Genomic DNA, 19358 nt, shown 5'->3' on the forward strand with positions numbered 1-19358 from the left:
GGAGGGAGAGAGGAGGGAGAGAGAGGTGGAGGGAGAGAGGAGGAGAGAGAGGAGGAGAGAGGTAGAGGGAGAGAGGGATCAGTAGCTGGAGGAAGGGTCCTTTTAAATTTCCAAGCTGTTGTCCTCGTCCAGATGCAGACAAATACAAAACAAGAGGAACTTCACAACTAATAGTTCAGCCCTTGATTATCTAATCGATAATTCATATAATGTTACTGCATGTGTCTGTGGTTATGAAAAATAATAAATAATTAATAATTATCTTCACCATTAAAAGAACCAGTTAGTGATTTAAAAGATGTTGAAACACATTAATTAGATTCAGTCCAGATGTTAATTGGACGAGGAGCATCGTGGTGCCCTCCTTATTCAATGTTAAATCAAATATTGATTATTATTATTATGAGAAGATATTTCCTTCAAAACGTGATTTTAAATGATTTACCTTCAAATTTAATTACATGAATTCCTCCGTAACTTGCAGCTTTGAAGATGCTCCTCCAGAATAGAACCGCGTTTCAATGACTATGTTGTGAAACGTGAACGATTATTAACCCGTGAAGTGTCACTTCCTGCTCAGTGCCCCGTCTGACTGAGATCCACGCCAGTAAGCTGGAGGTCAGCCTGCTCGATCGCTTCTCGGTGAGCTTCGGTGTGGAGGGCGGCTCCATCAGCCTGGTGTGCACCATGGTGGTCGTCCCCGACCTCCCCAACCTACCCCCCCTCGCCCAGTGGTACAGAGACGGTAAAACATTCATTTGATGCCTTGCTCCAGGACACATCAGCACATTTTATTCTGATTTAATTCAACATAATCTTGATCTGTAGCCTAAAAGTTGTGTTTAACTGTATATCTTTTTCCTTCACTGTGTTTTACCGCCTTGCCTGCGAACAGATAAACTGCTGACACCAAGTAATCTGGCGGGGATGTCGGTGGGCGGAGGCGGGGCCCGCTTGACGCTGCCCCACCTGGCCAAGGACGACGAGGGCCTCTACACCCTCCGCATCTTCACAAAGGACGGCACCGCCGAGCACAGCGCCTACCTGTTCGTCTCAGGTAGGGTTCATTCCTCCGCCTCGTGTTGCATTTTAACATCTATACATTTATCTTCCCTTCCTACCGTCTGTCCTTATCTCCTCGCTCCCTTAGATGCCGCCCCCTCTGTGGCCGGGGCCCCCGGTGCACCAATGAGCGTGAAGGCATATGACGTCAACGCCGACTATGTCCTGGTCTCCTGGAAACCCCCCAACACCGTCAACGAGGCGGCAATCATCGGATACTTTGTGGATCGGTCAGTCGGCATTTCTATTTTTACTGCACATGAACATGAATACAGTCAAATGAAACCACATCCAATGATGCAATATACTATCATCATACTGATTGATCAGTTGAAGTGATTGACAGATGAATCAGATGAATTCACGGATGCTTTCCTCTCTCCGTAGGTGTGAAGCTGGCAGCGACACCTGGGTCCAGTGCAACGATGCCCCGGTGAAGGTTTGTAAATACCCGGTGCACGGCCTGAAAGAGGGCCGCTCCTACCACTTCCGGGTCAGAGCCGTGAACAAGGCCGGCATCAGCAGGGCGTCCCGCAAGTCGGACAAAGTGACCGCCCTCGACGCCGCCGAGAGCGAGAGGCTGCAAGGTACCGAGGAAGGTAAATAAAGGAGATACAAGCCGGCGCGTCGCCACTGTTTCCTAACCGCTCTGTCGTTTCCTGCAACAGTGATTCAAATCGAAGGGAAATACGACGTAGTGATCAAGGACGATGACCTGGAAGGTACGGTAGATTACAAAGGCTGATCTGGGATCACAGATTGGCTCTTAATCCTTTTTAAACCACTTCCCTGGACTCTCACACAAATACTAACGAGTGTCTCTTTCATCAGCGCCGTCACATTTACAGACATTCAGCACTTTAAAAGGGGAGTTGTGCAAAAACAATGCAGTTTAATTTGAGATAAATCCCATCAAGCTGATCACTGAGGCGTGTTGCAGTACGTCACATAAACAAAGATGAATCATCGTTTGTTGCTGAATGGAGATTATGAACTCTCTAATGAGATGACAAAAATGTGACAAACATTTTAGGATTCACTCTATCGGAAGAAATGTGTCACCTTTAAAACTCAGTACTCAAGAACTCGTATTGTATTTAGAGTATTTTAATTTATAAGTTACTTTATACTTCACTACCATTCCGAGGTAAATATTGTACTTTTTACTCCACTACATTTGTTTGATAACTTTAGTTACTTTGCAGATTAAATGTATTATGTTGACTCAACAGATTATGATGTATTTATATCTTATTATAGGTCAGGATGTGATAAACAACACAAGCTACCCAGCAGCTTATAATACAAAATATAAACAATAATACAATATGTATAATTCTGAAATGGGACATTCTTCATAATGAGTACTTTTACATTTTGTAAATGAAGTTTGTATTGATGCTAGTACTTTTGTACTCTTACTTGAGTACAGTTCTGACTGCAGGACTTCTACTTGTAACAGAGTACTTTTACTACTTTTACTGAAGTAACAAATCAGAGTACTTCATCCGCCACTGAAATTGATTGAGATTAAATCTTGACATCAAGATATCAGCAATTATTTTTATTTATTCCCCAGTTTTATTCATTTTTCATAGAATTGTGTGATTTCTCTCAGAACAGAAATATGAGCTTTTACATCGCCGAGTTATTTTCGGTCTGTTATAAATGTAGAGTTCTTTAATTACCTCTTTATTGTATCGTATGTCAGTAAAAACCTTTCTACACTCTGACACCAGACGAGCTTCTCTCACATGTCAAAATCAAACCGTGAAACTTATACAAAACCAAATGAAACACAAACACACACAACACTGATCTAAATCTGTCGACGCGTCCTTTTCCCCGTCTCCTCCCCTCCTAACTGTTGCCGTGCCGTCTTTGATTTAACTCAAACTCTTTCCTTTCACACTTTAATCAACTGAAGTGGTTTTGAAGTTGTTTTTCCCCAATTAAACCACTTAAAGCGTGTCGAGTTTCTCCTACTTCTCCTCTCTAAAGCGAACCATTAACACGAAAACTAAAAAAACGCGTTGGTGTCATTTGTGCACATGAGGCTCTTGTAGAAGTCCCACATTTTACTGTAATATCGCCAAACTTTAGAGTTCTAAATGGACTCTATTAAAGAAATCCAATATCTGTAGGAGTCTAAAGTACGTCCTCAGCAGAACATCACTTTGTGCTGGTTCTCCAGTGTGTCTCTATAAACCCATCTACTGTAGTAGAACACTGACTGTGGAGGAGAACCTCACTTCATAACATCCAAACTATCCCTTTAATCTCTTTATTTGAGTTAGAAAACGATGCTGTTGGTTGTTTATTTAACCTCATGAAATACATTCTTACAATAAACAACGTGAGACTTCTGCAACAGGTGACGCTTTATGTACTTTAGGCCTCAACACCGTTCAATCCCAATCCAGGCTACGTAACGATCCCGGGGGAGCCCACCGACGTGCACGCGTCCGAGATTTTAAAATCGTACGTGGTGCTGAGCTGGAAGCCTCCGAGCCCTCGCGGACGAACTCCGCTGTGCTACGTCATCGAGAAGGTGTGTGACGCTCCACCTTGTGGGCTTTCCATTTCCATCGATGCAGCACACCGTTAAGCTCTGTGCTGCTGTGAAGATAAAGAACACGTTAACCTCTGAAACTCAAGTTTAAAGTCAACACGTTTATGAAGATGAAAGCACTAAAAACCCGTCATGTGCCGCTTGTATTTTTGGGGCTCCGCTTGTTGATATGGCCGGTAACATGAATACGAAGGTCCGCTTATATATCTTATGTTAAGCCCAGTCAAGTTTTAGGAATCCTTGCTAAACCTGTCAGTATTATTGTTATTCTAAAACACACACACACACACACACACACACACACACTTCATATGAATGCTTTACTTGAGCCCCTGTAAGACCAAACGAATCCAAAATTGAGCCCCAACTATGCAAGGACACAAGCTCCCCCCCCCTGAAGCTCCTCTTTTTGTTTGTGCTACATTTTCCACCCCCCCCCCCCCCCCCCCTCCCTCGACTCTCCCACAGTGCTTAGCAGGCACTGGAGCTTGGCAGCGGATCAACACGGCAGTCAAACTGCACTCCCCCCGTTACCCGGTTTTTGATTTGCAAGACGGGCAAAAGTACCAGTTCCGAGTGTACTCGGTCAACCTGTACGGTTCCAGCGAGGCCTCGGCGCCCTCTGAGCCCGTCCAGAAGGTGGACGAGGACGGTAAGGCCTGCCATCAGTGCACAGACACTTTCATACAAACACCCAAATATGCACACATACAAACATTTTATCTGTTCTATTTATGTATTTTAATACTTCCAATAAGTCACATTAAGTAGAAACCTTTGAATTTCTTTTTAGTGCCGATGGCGCCTCAAATTGTTCCTGCATCTCTCTGTGGAACTGAAAGAGGGTCTTGAGTGAAGGCATATTCATGTTCCACCTCTTGTGTCAGTGCTTTGTTCTACTAAATGCATCTTATATTTTGTCTTGAGTTTCTATTAGGAGAAAAATAACCGACCTCTCGTAAACTTTTCTCTTATCGAAGAGAAAAACATTTAAAAGAAAACATTGAGAACCAACAAAACGAGAACAAAGCAGGTATTCAAACAGAAGTAAGAGGACGTTTGTTTGTATATCTGTTCCCGCAGGAGGCTCACGGAGAGGAAGAAATGGAGTGAAATGAAATTTTAGACAAAATAGGACTTTTTGACACAAAAAGAGAATTATATATTTTATATACCTTATGAGCGCTGTAATATCATCAGTGCTCGGACCTTGAGACGGGTCGATAGCGATTGCAAATGATCCGCAGTTCATGTTGCTTTCAGCGGCCGCAATCCATTCTGCTGAATTTGCCCCTCAGTGTCCCCTCATTCAGCCTCTAGTCTCTCTCAGAATTTAGTACTTTTTAAGATGGAAGTGCCTCTAAAACAGCGCTTTTGTATTTGTTTACGCACCACAACAGTTCCAGCAAACATCCTGAACTCCAAACACACAAACGTTTCTGCAAACAATGCATGAAATCATCTAATCGAGCTTTTGTTAAAAGGGGATCGCTGTATGTTCCAGGTACCGAGCTGCCGGTTGGTATGTACATTTTAATTACAACACTGTTTCACGCTGTTGTAACGTCACAAATGAGTTCACTCGTCCACTGTGTGTGTGGTCTAACCGTGAGTGATGAGCAGGAGACACAAGAACATGTATTCAGTACACAGGTCTTTGTATTGTGGCCTTAAAATATAGAACAAGACTTAAATATATCTAAGACATCCTTCTCCATGAAACACAACTCATCTGATGCTGATTTTCTTTTTTTAGCTTGCCTGCATGAATTGTTATTCACCAAATGCAGTATTTCTAAATAAAAACGCGTTTTTCCACGCAGTCTCACTCGCATCCCTCAAATGAAATCCTCTCTAACTTCACGCTTTTCTTTTGTCACAGGATCTTTAAAACGAACCACACATGTGTTGAACCCAGTGTCACAGACCCAAACTCACGCTTTGTCTGTGCTCGTGATGACGCCTCACGGTTCATTGAGGCAACCTTTTGCATGTTTTATAAGTGGCAGTCGTTGAGTAACCTGCAGTATGTGCAGGGGAACTTTAAGTTATTAGTTGTTCCTGTTCTGTGATGGTGCGTATGGATGGGAGCCGGTGCATTGCTTCCAGAAAGCATAGATGGTCAAGTGATCAGTTCCCGTGGTTGTCTGAATCATCCTGACGTGTTCATATATCTTCATGTAGATGTTCGTGGATCCTTTTACTTTAGATGTCCAATGTTCATGAATTAAAGGCAATGATAAACCTTTTGAATAATTATTGTGTCATCACTAGTATCTAATGATTATTTCTCTCCCCCCCCGCCCCCCGGTACAGGCGTCCCCTCTGCTCCCGGTCAGGTTGTTGCCACCAGAAACACCAAGTCGTCTGTGTTTGTGCAGTGGCAGCCTCCCAAAACTCTGAAGAACCTCATGGGGTACTACATCGACGGCCGCATTGTCGGAACCAAGGACTGGTTCCCCTGTAACCACAAGCCCTTCAAACACTCCAGGTGATTCAATTCTATAGAGCTTCATTTGTAAAGTCCAATATCACAAATCACAACCTCCGTCTCCCGGGATGAACAGAAGTGCAATAGATGTACAGAATGAACAACATAGTAGAATTACAACACAGTCAATGCATATGACTCACTTTTAAATATAAATATATATATATATGTAATGTATTAAAATACAATGTTTACATAGAGATATAGTTTGCAGACACATGAGTAATGTTTTGGCAACACTACGAGGCACTAAAGAGTATCATGACAGTGAAGGAAACTAGAATGTGTGTGTGTGTGTGTGTCTCAGGTTTGTGGTCCACGGTCTGATCCCAGGAGAGAGCTACACGTTCCGCGTCCAAGCCGCCAACGTCTTCGGCCTCAGCGACGAGTCTCAGGAGTCCTCCCCCATCGCCGTGGAGCCAGCGCTCGGTAAGAGCGGCCTGACGTTTATCATAAACTCTGTTTGTATGCAGAAGCCTTTGACTTAAAAAAAAGTGCTTTAAAATGTTGAGGACATGTTGGGTGTAAAATAAAAACTGCTTCGGTGAAGATGCAGCTGAAAACGAGAGGCGATGAGTTCACCGCAGTGTCAGAAACATGATGATATCTTCATCTCATTATTCTATGCAGGCAAAGGGGTGGAATATGGTACGTACCAAATAGATGATTTCCTCCCCCCTGACTCACCCACTTTGTCCACTTTCACTTTGCATTATGTGCTTTAATCACTGAACTGCATATGTTCAATGTCACAGAAGTAACTAAAAGCATTCATAAATCATTTTATAACGTTTTCTATTTTGTTGCACAGATTTAATATCGTTTTAGTTTTTTCATATTGTTTTTCTTTTTAGCAAACAATGACCACTCAGAGTAACTTATGATCACATAATAACAATGATTATAATCTATCACAACTATGGGAATTATTAAAAACAACAATAAAACATCTGAGAGACAAGCAATTAAGTATAAAGGATTTTGACACTTGTAAGTCATTATAAAATGGTTCATAACATGTTATGATTATTGTGTTTATTGAGTACAGAGTGCTATAAGCAGATTATAAGTATGTTTATAATACATCACGGACACTTTTACTCTCACGGTGAAGTGAAATAATGAAACACAGATGTTTTTTCTCATCTGTATCTCTGTATAAAGTATCTCATATTAAACATGAAACATTATATGTGACTCAGCGACCCCCAGCGCTCCCTTCGGCATCACCATGGTGAGCTGCGACGGCTCCTCCATGACTTTGGCCTGGAGGCGTCCCAAACACTGCGGCGGCTCCAAGATCAACGCTTACTACATCGACAAGAGAAACGCCGACACTCTGACGTGGAAGGAGGTGAACCTGTCGGCCGTCACGGAGAGGATCTGCACCGTGAGTGGCTTCAGTCTGACACTAAATTATAGAATTAAGTTTAAATAAATGAATATGAACTAATATTTTCTTTCTTCCTTCCTTCTTTCCTCCCTTCCTTCCTTCCTTCCTTCCTTCCTTCCTTCCTTCCTTCAGGTTGACAATCTGACGGAGGGAATCTTCTACGAGTTCAAGATCCAGGCCGCTAACATGGCCGGTGTCGGCGTGCCCTCGGCTCCCAGCGCCCCGATCAAGTGTGAAGCTTGGACCATGGAAGAGCCAGGTGGGAGAACCATCACTGCCGCTGAAACAATATATAACGCTGACGTACTGTTCCTGTAATTACCTGGATCCTATGTTTTTAAAGTGTTAGTAAGAAAGAAAGGAAAATACACCAGAGCAACTCTCCAACAAGTAGGACATTGAGTGGGTTTTTTGCAGCGACAGAACTCCAAGGCAGACGTCTTTCCTCTTCGGTTCTGCTCACGTGTTTGTTAAGTTGTGTCTATCCTCCAGGCCCAGCCTACGACCTGAGCTTCAGCGAGGTCAGAGGTCAGTCCCTGGTCCTCCTGTGGAAGGCTCCGGTCTACACCGGAGCCGCTGCAGTCTCTGGCTATTTGGTGGACATGGCCAAGAAGGACTCGTCAGAGTTTGTCACTCTGACTCAGGAGGCTGTGAGCCAACGTTACCTGAAGGTAGGAGACCGACGGTCCGACTGGAGACAATGCTGCAACTTACAGTTACTGTGAGGAACCTGAATTTAATATCGATAACCTCTTCACGACAAACAGAAGTTAATAAGTTTCATAATGAGACTTTTTTGCGACTTTGCAACAGAAAACAGAACACTGAAAATAGTGAGACCTTTTATAAAGCCGATACGTCTACAGCTGGCTTCTCCTCTGATAGCCCTCGTTTCACCGGGCTTGTTTTGCTTTTGCAGCAAATAAAAAAACCACCAAACGGACATGTTGAGAGAAGGTTTGAATGCATTGAAAACTTCCATGTAAAGCCCGTAAAGGTGTTTCAATGGTTTGCTGCAGGTGACTAGTCTGGAGGAAGGAGAAACCTACGTGTTCAGAGTTCGCTCCGTCAGTGCAAAAGGTGTCGGGAAACCTTCCCGGCTGTCTGAGCCCGTCTGTGCCAAAACTCTTCCAGGTAACAGCAGCTGAACACTGCTCACGTCTACCTATTTATTCTGTGTCGCACCTTTTATACCAACAACATACCTGTTAACACGTCAGGGAATGTGTTGTATTTGTACTTTACGTCACTACAACTCACCAAACACATACAGCTTTCTTACAGATATCAACATAACTGCCACTTCATAACAAAGATGTAGTTAAATTACTCATAAAAATTCGCTATGATTCATATTATAAACACGAAGGTAGGTGAGCATTTTGCCGTCCTGATTCATGGTCATTACACAGAATCTGTTTTCATCTGTAACCTTAATTAAAAAACAAAAGGGAAGGTTCAGAACTGAATCTTATTATAATATGGTAATTATCAATTCTGACGTCTTAGAATGTTCATGTAGTATCCTTTAATATTGTCACCTATATTACCTCATTATTGTCAGGTTATTAACCCATTAATGTCACCATGTTACCATTTTAAATCATTTTATTGTTAGCAGGTTACTATACTGTTACCAAAATATTATTTAGTTTTGTTGCTGTCTTTAAATGTGGGTCCGCATTATTACTCTTTAGGCCCTTTTTACATAAATCTCAGTCTGATGTTCTCCAGATATACTTAGTGTTATTACAAAGCTATTACCTGGTTATTACTTCATTATTACCTCTTCATTATCAAGCTATTACCAAGTTATTGCTTCATTATTACCTCTTCATTATCAAGCTATTACCTAGTTATTACTTCATTATTACCTCTTTACTATCGAGCTATTACCACGTTATTACCAAGCTTTAATGTAAAGTGCTACCCAAACAGCAAATCATTGACCTAAAAATGCAGAAACCACAGTTTTAGTGTTGGACTGACATCCCTCCTAAACAATGTGTCAATATATTAACAAAGCATTTTATCTGAAAGCAGTAAGTCAAGAAGTGTTAACTACTACTTTATTACACACCTTGTAAAGTAAACTCCTATTTGATACCCTGGTTGTGTTACATCAGTTTTTGGACTTACTGGACTGAATCTTAAATGTGTTCAGGAAATATTTTCCTAGAAAACTTTGTTTGCACAGTACTTGTACTAGTATACTTGATTTGTACATGCAGTATTTATAAAGGAATAATATGAAAATCCTGTATCTTCACTCAGCTAACTGAGGTGCAAAGAAATACCCCAAATCCCCTCACAATACGTTCCAGCTGGATGTGGACCAGAGTGTTATACTTAAGACATATAAACGCTTCATGTTCACAGGCACTCAGGAGATTGTGGCCGGCGTGGACGAGGTGACCGGAGACGTCTTCCTGTCTCTGGAGGCCTGTGAGGTCTCTGAGACGTCCAACTTCGTGTGGTCGAAGAACTACAAAGCCATCGGCGACTGCCCCAGGGTCGCCGCCACCGTCAAGGGCAGAACGTAAGCTCGTCGTTATCCTCGACCCGTCGCGGGAGGAGCTCCGGTGTTTTATGTCTTTGTTCACAGTAAAGAATTAAGTTTACTGCACAGAGAGACTCATGAACACAGCAAACAGTCTGGTCTCCGTCTGGTTTGCTCTCGGTCAGCGTCTCCTCACCAAACAGGATCCTGTTTCCTGTTGTTCACAAACAAACAGAAGATAATTCAATGATTCTCAGGATGCATTATTTGCTCTTATGTGATGTTCAACATCTGATTATTTTTCTTTTTTTTAGTTTCAGCCACAATAGTACAAGCTGACATTGTGAAAAAAAAACTCATTAATTAGAGCTTATTTATTTACCAGAGCAATTTGCAAAAAGTGTATTTCATGATTATTTTACAATGAGTTCCTCATAATTTCTAAAACATTTCCTTTAGAGAACTTTGTAATTTGTCACTATAGAAAAAAAGAGACAAAGTTCTAAACGTTATTCTCTATATATATTGACCTGTGTATCCACCAGTGGTGGAAAGTACTCAACTGGTAAATTAATACGTGTTGTTATAGATATATAAACTATTATACTGTAGTATTTTGAATGCAGGACTTTCACTTGTAACAGAGTATTTCTACACTGTGTGGCAGTCTCACTGAAAGACTCTAGGCTACGTTAGCTTAGCATTTAACAGGAATGAATTAACTAGACGTGTACAAACTGAACCCGTGTCTCTATTTTACATATAATTACTTTTTCAAACCTCTCGGAAAATTATCAGAATATTCAGAAGAAAGTACGGATCCGTAAAATAAAGCCCAGAAAAATATGACAAAACTGAATGAAATAATTTTTCTCAAACAAAACAACTTTCGATACCATAAACATGTTGTGATTCTGCATTACACTGAACTGCTGTAAGAAAACGCTGCAAACTCTGTGTTGAAATTAGGATTTTTTTAGGTTTTTTCTTCTTGTAGAGTTGATGCTTTAATGTTTTGACCTTATTAGATAATTATAGTCGCTGTGTTTGTCTCTCAGCTCCAGACTGACGTTCACTAACCCGGACAAAGACGACCTGGGCAGATACTCTGTGGCCGTCACCGACACAGACGGAGTCTCTGCCAGCCACACGCTGACTGAGGACGGTACGTCTTTTCAGTCCGTCTAGTTAGGCTTTTGTTGTTGTTGTTGTTGTTTGTTTGCGGCTCATGTTTGTTGTCTTGAATCCATTCTGCAGCCCTGAACACGATGCTGGAGCTCAGCTATGCCATCAGACATCCCGGTGAGTATTGTGCACCAGCGGCACACATCCTGTATCAATTAATATCAACACTGCTTCCTAAGGATCCTAATCTCTGTGTGTCGTTTGTTTCTGAGCAGTTGTTCCTCTGAAGCACGGCCTGAACTACGAGATCTTGGAGAAGGGTCACGTCCGCTTCTGGGTGCAGGCCGTCAAACTGTCCCCCTCTGTATCCTACAGGTTCATCGTTAACGACAAGGAGGTCAAAACTGGGGAGGTAACATTCATACTGACTACGTTTCAAAGTTAGTGTAATTGCAGCTGTTTATTATGTGCATTAAAAATATATGTTGTAAGTCTCAGACTTGAGGCTGTAACAGCGATTGACTTCATGAATATCAGATGTAAAGATGATAGATGAAGGAGATTCTTGGTGTACAGTAGATGTAATTATCGTCCTTGTTTTCCTCTCAGGGCATCAAGATCAGCCACGACGTGGCCTCAGGAGTCATCCAGATGACGGTGGATCTTTTCACCAGAGCCAACGAGGGAACTTACACGGTCCAGATCCACGACGGCAAGGCCAAGACCCAGAGCTCCCTGGTGCTGGTGGGAGACGGTGAGGCTTCCTCCGCCCGCGCATCACTCACATTAACTGAGTCACGTTAGCACAATCTCATTTATGAGATAAACATCACATTACAATGTGAGTTCATGTATGATTCATATGGAATTATTCACTTTTTTGAGATTTATTTGTGTCAAAATGGATTTAAATGTAAATATGAATTACATATATATATATATACATTCTAGCACACTGACGTTTTCCTAAACTAAATAATGTGTTGTTAACTGTTTACTTTACAGATGATTGTCAGCCTACAGTATACGACTATATGAGCTATTGTAGTGACAGAGAAATAAATAAACAATGAAAATGCTGCTGCAGAGGTTTGTCATAGAAAAATCTTTGGTCGGAGATAAAATACTTGAACATTCTGGGAATGAAAACAGTCAAATTGAAAGATATTTAATATTGGCTCATATTATACCAGCTGTTTTTGTTGTATGTTTACATTAAATTAAATCCGTGGTGGAAAGTAACTTATTCCATTTGCACAAGTACTACTTAAGTATAACTTTCATAAAAGTATAGTATTTTCATTCTACGCTGCTTTGTACTCCTAGTCCACTACATTTATCTGACGGCCTTATTTACTGGTTTACACACAAAATAGATGCTTCGTTTATAAAATATGAGTAATTACAGAATAATTGTTGTGGATTAAACTACCCAACAGTACTAAAGGTAGCTCAGATTATCTAAAGTACAAGGTCTGAGTACTTCGTCCACCACTGAACATTCTCCGTATGTATTGATCGTGACTCGTGTTTTGTGTTTTCCTGTTTCAGCGTTCAAAGTTGCTCTGAAGGAGGCCGACTTCCAGAGGAAAGAGCACATCAGGAAGCAAGGTAGCGACCCGTCACCACGTCTACCGTTATGCCCCAAACGTCCCCAAACACAGACAGAAGCTCTTCGGAGCACAAACTGCTCGTCAGCGTTAATTGTGTTTCTGAGACATTCGTCATCTCCTCCGAACACATCGCAGTGTTTGTCAGTCTTAGTCTGGTGTGTAATCACGCTACAGGCAAACAGACAAGGGGTTCATCTCTGGGTTGGATGCAGGAATTTTTAAGGATGTGCAAAATACATTTTGTTCTGGTCTCATCACTTTTGTGTATTTTGATGCATATTTAAAAAGTAAATATTAATATGATTTAAAAGAGCACATTTAGGAGGAGTGTACATAGTGTTTTTATTTAATTTATTGCTGCTCTTTATGTCTTAAAATCCTAATTTAAATGATCCCACTTCTTCATTTTAGGTCCACATTTCTCTGAGTATCTGTACTTCACTGTCACTGAGGATTGCACTGTTATGCTCGCCTGCAAGGTAAACATTAAATCACTATCTCTAAACAATCTTTCCTATCGCTTCTTTTTCTCTCACTGAAACTAATCCTTGTGTGTGTGTGTGTGTGTGTGTGTGTGTGTGTGTGTTTGTGTGTTTGTTAGGTGGCCAATGTGAAGAAGGACACGTCCTTCCACTGGTTCAAAGAGGATGATGAGATTGTTCCAGAAACTCCTCCCAATGTCGTGTCCGGAGCCTGTGCTCTTCCCATCCATCTGGTAACTACTGCAGCATCCACACCAAAGTACATTCATTCTCACTATATATATCTATATATAGATATAGATATATATAGATATACGTATGTATACACCGTTTCCTGGGGTTGTAAAAATGTTTTGGCTAAAGCTTTAATGCACATTTGTTCACCTGAAATAGTTTGAAATATAAACAATATATACAATAGATGAACCGACAGCCCATGAAATACAACATGTCAAATATCTGATTACACAATCAGCTGTCTTAATGATTACGTGTATTTTCACCGTTACTGCTTCATTGTAATTAGATAACCACACTGTAATGTATTTTATTCATCAAGCTTTATATTTATATTTAGTTTTTATAATAAACAGATATTTCTGTTTTATGTTACTGCTGCTTGTTGAAACTATAATATTGTGTTTCCTCAGTTTTCTAGGAAGGATCAGGGCGTCTTCAAGGCCGTGCTCAGTGACGACAGAGGAAAGGACACGTCTCTGTTTGACATTTCAGGCAAAGGTAATAATAATATTAATATTAATAATCTTGATTTGATTGACACCTTTCATACAATGCAGTTTAAAGTGCTTTACATTTAACAAATAATTTAAATAAAGATGAAGTGCTTTGTGTTGCAGAGAAAGCAAACTATTTAAAAGATCAACCAAAAAAGAAACCCACTCCTCTACTATTTTTATTTATTTATTTTTCTTTTCCTATCATATCTTTTAATCGTCTGTTTTTATTATTTCTCGTCTAACTTTTCCTTTTTTTCTTTATTGTGGTCTATAGTTTTAACTTTATTCATCCATAAATTAGAATATCTCGTCTGCTCGTTAGCTGTCAGCCGGTGGACGTGTTGTAAAACGTGACTGTTTTATTGGTTATTGACGATCAATATAAAGAGAACGGTCATTTAAAAACAGCGTGTGGGACTAAATGTGAAGCATGTGAGCAGCGGTGCGAGAAAGAGGCTCAGTTAAAGAGCAATGTCATTAAGTGCTGTTTTAATATATTATAATATCACGTATTTTGTCTCCGTCTTTGATTTTCAGTGTTTGACGACATCATCAACGCCCTCGCCCACAATGCTGGTGAGTGTGATGAGCGGATAAAAACATCGTCTCGATCTTTGTTCCCTTGTGTTTTTCACTGCATGACAGCATGTGATCAATGTGTTCGACTGGTAAAACACACAACAACATGCAAACGTGACAATATTTAACCGAGCAGCCATTCCCCAGCAGGAACTGCTGAATGTAAATACAGTGTCTACTTTAAAGTAGTCTAACAGCTGCAAGTGCAGCCTTTGTAAATTCGGGCTGATTGTTTTCCAGGTGCGTCTGCCTCTGAGCTGGTGCTGCAGTGTACACCAGAGGGCATCAGGCTGCAGTGCTACATGAACTACTACACGGAGGAGATGAAGACCGTCTGGAAACACAAGTACAGTTTAATTCAATATATATGACTCCACCTGGTACATCACCAGTGTACCGGATTGGAGCTGTGTAACAATGTTCTGCCAGCTGTCGAGCTCTGTTTTATGCCAAATATCAGTATCTAGACTTCCTAGTGCAGTGATATTTTTCAACCAGTCTGGTACAAAAACACAGAATATCTCTGTGAATAAAACTAGCTTTCATGTACAAAAACACATTACTACAAATATACATCAAGCAAGTCTGTTGCACTGCAGACGTTTCAGTGTTTGCTCTCGCGTCATGAGTGTTGAGCAGTGACTCCTGTGACTCCTGCAGGGAGAGTAAGATCGCCTCCTCCGAGAAGATGAGGATCGGGGGCACAGCGGAGATGGCCTGGATGCAGATCTGTGATCCGTCCGACAAGGAGAAGGGTAGCTACTCCATCGAGATCTCAGACGGCGTGCAGACGCACACCAGAGCCTTCGACCTCTCCGGACAAGGTAGAGAAATATCTGTAACATGTAACATTGAAGGGTATTTTTGCTTTTTTATTTTATTTTTACTCCGTAACCATTAGTTTTAATTTCTATATTTATTTTGTAAATAAGTAAATGATTTATTTATTTTATTTATTTTATTTATATAAAACTGTAAAACCTTTGGTGGCTTTGAAAAGTAATTTTATATATTTTTTGCAGCGTACACCGATGCCTATGAGGAGTACCTGAGACTTAAGTGAGTTATTTGAGAAAACGGTAGTTTGTGAACATGCATCTTTAAATTGTGTCCAAATCATTTCAATCACATTTATGTTCTTTTGTCTTTTAGGGCAGCCGCATTTGCTGAGAAGAGTGAGTATATCATTATGTAATAAGCCGACACTGTTAGTGAGAGATTATTTATTCCATCAGCTTTTCATTTAAGGGACGTATTTGGGATTTTTTTTTCTGATCTTCATGGATCACGTCATGATGTTTTTAAAGACGAGTTATTTGCTTTTAAAGCAGAATGAATGTTAAAGTTCAAAGAGTTTTTACATTTGCTCCTCTTTCTCCCGCTGAGCATCTCCACCTTGTTTGCACTGAGACAGGTGGAGTCTAACATGACTTCACAAAGCAAACAGATATTCTCCACTAAAGTAGAGTTTTACTTCTTTGTCAGTAAGTAACATGCGTGTTGTTGTCTCTCCTCAGACCGTGGCAGAGTGCTCGGTGGTCTGCCTGACGTGGTCACTATCATGGAAGACAAGGTGAGGATGTTAAACACGTTGATACAGTGTTAATAATATGTAACATGACATCGTCATACATTATATTTTCGGGGTTTTGTTTACGTCGTTACAAGCAGTTGGTGGCATTACTGTATGAAGCAGCGCAGGAACAAACTAAATGTAGAAAAGAGCTCTGTGGGTCGTCACCGGCTCTTGTTCTGGTGTCCAGCCATGCAGCTACTTTAGCTTTCATGTGATGGAGTCACCCCAGTACAATGGAGGTGAATGGGATTTTGTTTAATAATTGGGGTGCAGTTCCCCTATGTTGGGAACCAGAGTTCTAGCTTCTAGTGTTTTTTTTATTGTTTAGTTTAACTGGCCCTTTAATTGACCCTTCGCTAAGTCCCACCCCTCGAAAGCAGACTGGCCAATCAGAGCATTGTCCGGCTCCCACCAGGGTCCAACAACTGTCCGGCTCGGCTCCATAGATCCATCAGTGGTTTCAGATTCCCTTCATTAGATGATATTCGTTCAGTGAGTGCAGTTAGTGACAATGTGGGCTCCATGGTAACGTAGCTCTGACAGCTCGACGGACTAGCAGCCGGGGGGCGGGGCTTAACCTAGGGTTAATGGTTTTTGGTACGAACCTGCATTTTGAATACATTTTGACTTGAGCTGCCTCTCGTCCCCCTTCAGTCTCTGAGCCTGACCTGCACTGTGTGGGGCCAGCCGACCCCTGAGGTCTCCTGGTTCAAGAACGAGCAGGAAGTCGCCTCCAACGAGCACACCAGGGTCACGTTCGAGGGCGGCAAGTTCTCCAGCCTCGTGATCAACAAGGTCACCCCCGACGACTCCGGCAAGTACAGCATCAACGTAAGGAACAAGTACGGCGGCGAGTTCGTCGAGATCACCGTCAGCGTCTACAGGCTGGGCGAGAAGTTACCCGAGCCCAAACTGGGACAGCCCAAAACGGCTGCAGCCACGCCTGCAACCACGCCCGCACCGCCAAAGACCCCAGCCACGCCCTCCAAGACCCCGACCCCCACCCCTTCTAAGTCCCAGACCCCAGCGTTCATGAAGAGCCCGACTCCAGCCTCCACCCCGGTCCCCAAATCTCCAACCCCGACCCCGAAGTCTCCGCCCCCGAAGTCTCCGCCCCCGAAGTCTCCGACCCCGACTCCATCTCGTGGCGCCAAGTCGCCCACCCCACCCAGATTCATGAAGTCTCCGACCCCACCGAGGAAGTAGACGACGGCAGTGACGTCTAAAGGGGGGGAAACGGTTTGATTTAGAGCATGAGTGTGAAGCCAGGAGGCGTTAAGGTTTATGTAGATGTAGTCACTGTTAAAAGTCCCACTTTGTGAACTTCTGGTCGACCACTTGCAAAGTTTTTCTGTGTTCTAGTTGCAGGATATTTATAGAGATACCAAAAGAGAGACTTAACGTTCAGTAGATTTTGCCGCTGTGCTTTTGACACAGTCGGGGGGGGGAAGAGGTGCAAAAAAACGAAGAAAAAACCCCAAAAAGAAACAAAGGGTAGATGTTTAGATGTTTATGTTCAGTGTTTTAAAAGCTGCACCTTCCACTTTGCAACGTAAGTGGAACGCCTGTTAAAGAAAGTGTTTGTGGACGTTGAAGGATAATTCCTGTTAATTGCACAATTTCATTCTTATCAGTGACATCACTATGACGGAGTCAGACGGTCAGACAGGTCGTACGCAAACTGTAAAGTCATCACCCAAACTGTCCTTTCTGGTTCCACTTAACCCAAACCTACTCATCGTAGTTATCGGCACAAAGTTTCTTGTTTTATCACCGACATGTCGGGTGGGATGACTTTCAGTTTGACCCGATTCTGCTTCTCACCCCGTCTGTAGTGACGTCACAGTGTTCCCAGATGTGAGCCGTTTACGATGACCAAACCTCTGGATATAAGATCAAAGTTGTCATAAACAGGAAGTACCTTGTAGAGTGGGTGACCAGGGCGCTGGGGTCATGTTGTGTCAGGACCTGGGTGGGACATCAACACCAGATACCAGATTATTGTTTTTGTGATGTTTTCCTCATCAACTGCTTTTGTCTCCTGGTAGCTTTCATCAGTTGGAATAAAAACGAATTCACTTCCTGCCCTGGTCTCTGTGCCAGAGAGGTCAGTCTGTGACATGTTGTGTGTGCCCCCCCCCCCCCCCCCCATGCTTTGTGATAGCAATAAACTCTCAACCTCCTCCTGATGTCTTTGTGGTTCATCCAGTCTCTTTATTCATTTTAATTCAGCTGTTATATTGATGTTTTTTTCTTCTTTCCTTCAATAACAACTATTTTAACAGATATAAATACCGTATACGTTTTGGCCCCAAAAGAAGAAGAAGAATTAATAATACTAACTATTTATAGAGCACCTTTAGAAACAGAGTTTACAGAGTGCTGACAGAGAAAGCAAAGCAATAAAAACAACAAATCTCAACATGAGGCCCAACAGAGCGAGACAATCTGAGATGAGAGTTAAACCTGATAAAAGAATAGATTACAAATCAATCAATACAACAGGAACAAACTTAAGAAATAACACAATAATGATCAAATAAAGCAGTAAGGCCGTAAAAACACGACTTCACATAAAAGCCATCTGTAAAAACGGGTCCTAAGAGTTTCCTTCGGGCCCTCTGCAGTCTATTCAGTGCTGAGATTAAAGAGGTTCAAACCGATTCTGGACTAACCTTCTATTTCCATTGTGAAGTGTGAAGACGAGCTTTGCTAAAGCAACACGTTGCCTGGTAGCCTAATTCCTGCTAATTCTTGTTGCAGGCTGCATTGTTATGAAACGGGGAGTTGTTCCTATTTAGCTCTCAGTTTGTTTCACGGTACATTCTGACTGTCTAACTCGCTCTGTGTTTTGTCAGGCCGGTTGAACCGCTGTGCAGCGTTTCATTCTCCGTGTACAAAACTACACAATCGAACATGAGATGACAAAACGCTTACAAGGGTTTACAAATTACAAATGTCAGGAAGGTAACATGATTCCCACATGTGCACGTTTTGTGTTGTTGCTGTCTGTCAGCCTGACAGCTGAACGGATAAACAAAACCTGCTCCCGCTCACCGAAACCCAGGTGAGCAGAGATGGGCGGGGCTTGTTACAGTCTTGTGAGCAGTCTGTGGAGCCAGGTACGGCGAGTTATTTGTCACACCTTTAGTGCTGCTGGCTGGTTCGTGCTGCAGAGAGGACACACACACACACACACACACACACACACACACACACACACACACA

The 19358-nt window shown here is 42.0% G+C and overlaps 1 protein-coding gene across 7 annotated transcripts in view; it reads left to right on the forward strand.

Moving 5' to 3' along the window:
* The window catches only part of myom2a (myomesin 2a), a 25825-nt gene extending 7506 nt beyond the window's left edge, over positions 1-18319 (forward strand). For 2 of the 7 annotated variants that reach the window (XM_031877094.1, XM_031877095.1), the window contains exons 9-39: positions 581-745; positions 896-1057; positions 1151-1292; positions 1450-1661; positions 1731-1784; positions 3486-3613; positions 4103-4286; positions 5139-5156; positions 5951-6125; positions 6433-6554; positions 6756-6773; positions 7328-7515; positions 7651-7777; positions 8011-8189; positions 8538-8652; positions 9898-10057; positions 11077-11183; positions 11276-11320; positions 11419-11555; positions 11753-11897; positions 12695-12754; positions 13168-13235; positions 13358-13471; positions 13889-13976; positions 14513-14551; positions 14795-14900; positions 15215-15378; positions 15577-15613; positions 15707-15729; positions 16072-16127; positions 16785-18319. In XM_031877094.1, the coding sequence (XP_031732954.1) occupies positions 581-745; positions 896-1057; positions 1151-1292; positions 1450-1661; positions 1731-1784; positions 3486-3613; positions 4103-4286; positions 5139-5156; positions 5951-6125; positions 6433-6554; positions 6756-6773; positions 7328-7515; positions 7651-7777; positions 8011-8189; positions 8538-8652; positions 9898-10057; positions 11077-11183; positions 11276-11320; positions 11419-11555; positions 11753-11897; positions 12695-12754; positions 13168-13235; positions 13358-13471; positions 13889-13976; positions 14513-14551; positions 14795-14900; positions 15215-15378; positions 15577-15613; positions 15707-15729; positions 16072-16127; positions 16785-17336 (3890 nt within the window). In that variant the 3' untranslated portion in view covers positions 17337-18319. The remainder of the gene's footprint in view (positions 1-580; positions 746-895; positions 1058-1150; positions 1293-1449; positions 1662-1730; positions 1785-3485; positions 3614-4102; positions 4287-5138; positions 5157-5950; positions 6126-6432; positions 6555-6755; positions 6774-7327; positions 7516-7650; positions 7778-8010; positions 8190-8537; positions 8653-9897; positions 10058-11076; positions 11184-11275; positions 11321-11418; positions 11556-11752; positions 11898-12694; positions 12755-13167; positions 13236-13357; positions 13472-13888; positions 13977-14512; positions 14552-14794; positions 14901-15214; positions 15379-15576; positions 15614-15706; positions 15730-16071; positions 16128-16784) is intronic. The other 5 variants (XM_031877096.1, XM_031877097.1, XM_031877101.1 and 2 more) reach the window with 5 other exon arrangements.
* The last annotated feature ends 1039 nt before the right edge of the window (positions 18320-19358 follow it).

Source organism: Anarrhichthys ocellatus, unplaced genomic scaffold, assembly GCF_004355925.1.
Source record: "Anarrhichthys ocellatus isolate YVR2014 unplaced genomic scaffold, GSC_Weel_1.0 scaffold126, whole genome shotgun sequence".
In the NCBI taxonomy this organism is placed as follows: Eukaryota; Metazoa; Chordata; class Actinopteri; order Perciformes; family Anarhichadidae; genus Anarrhichthys; species Anarrhichthys ocellatus.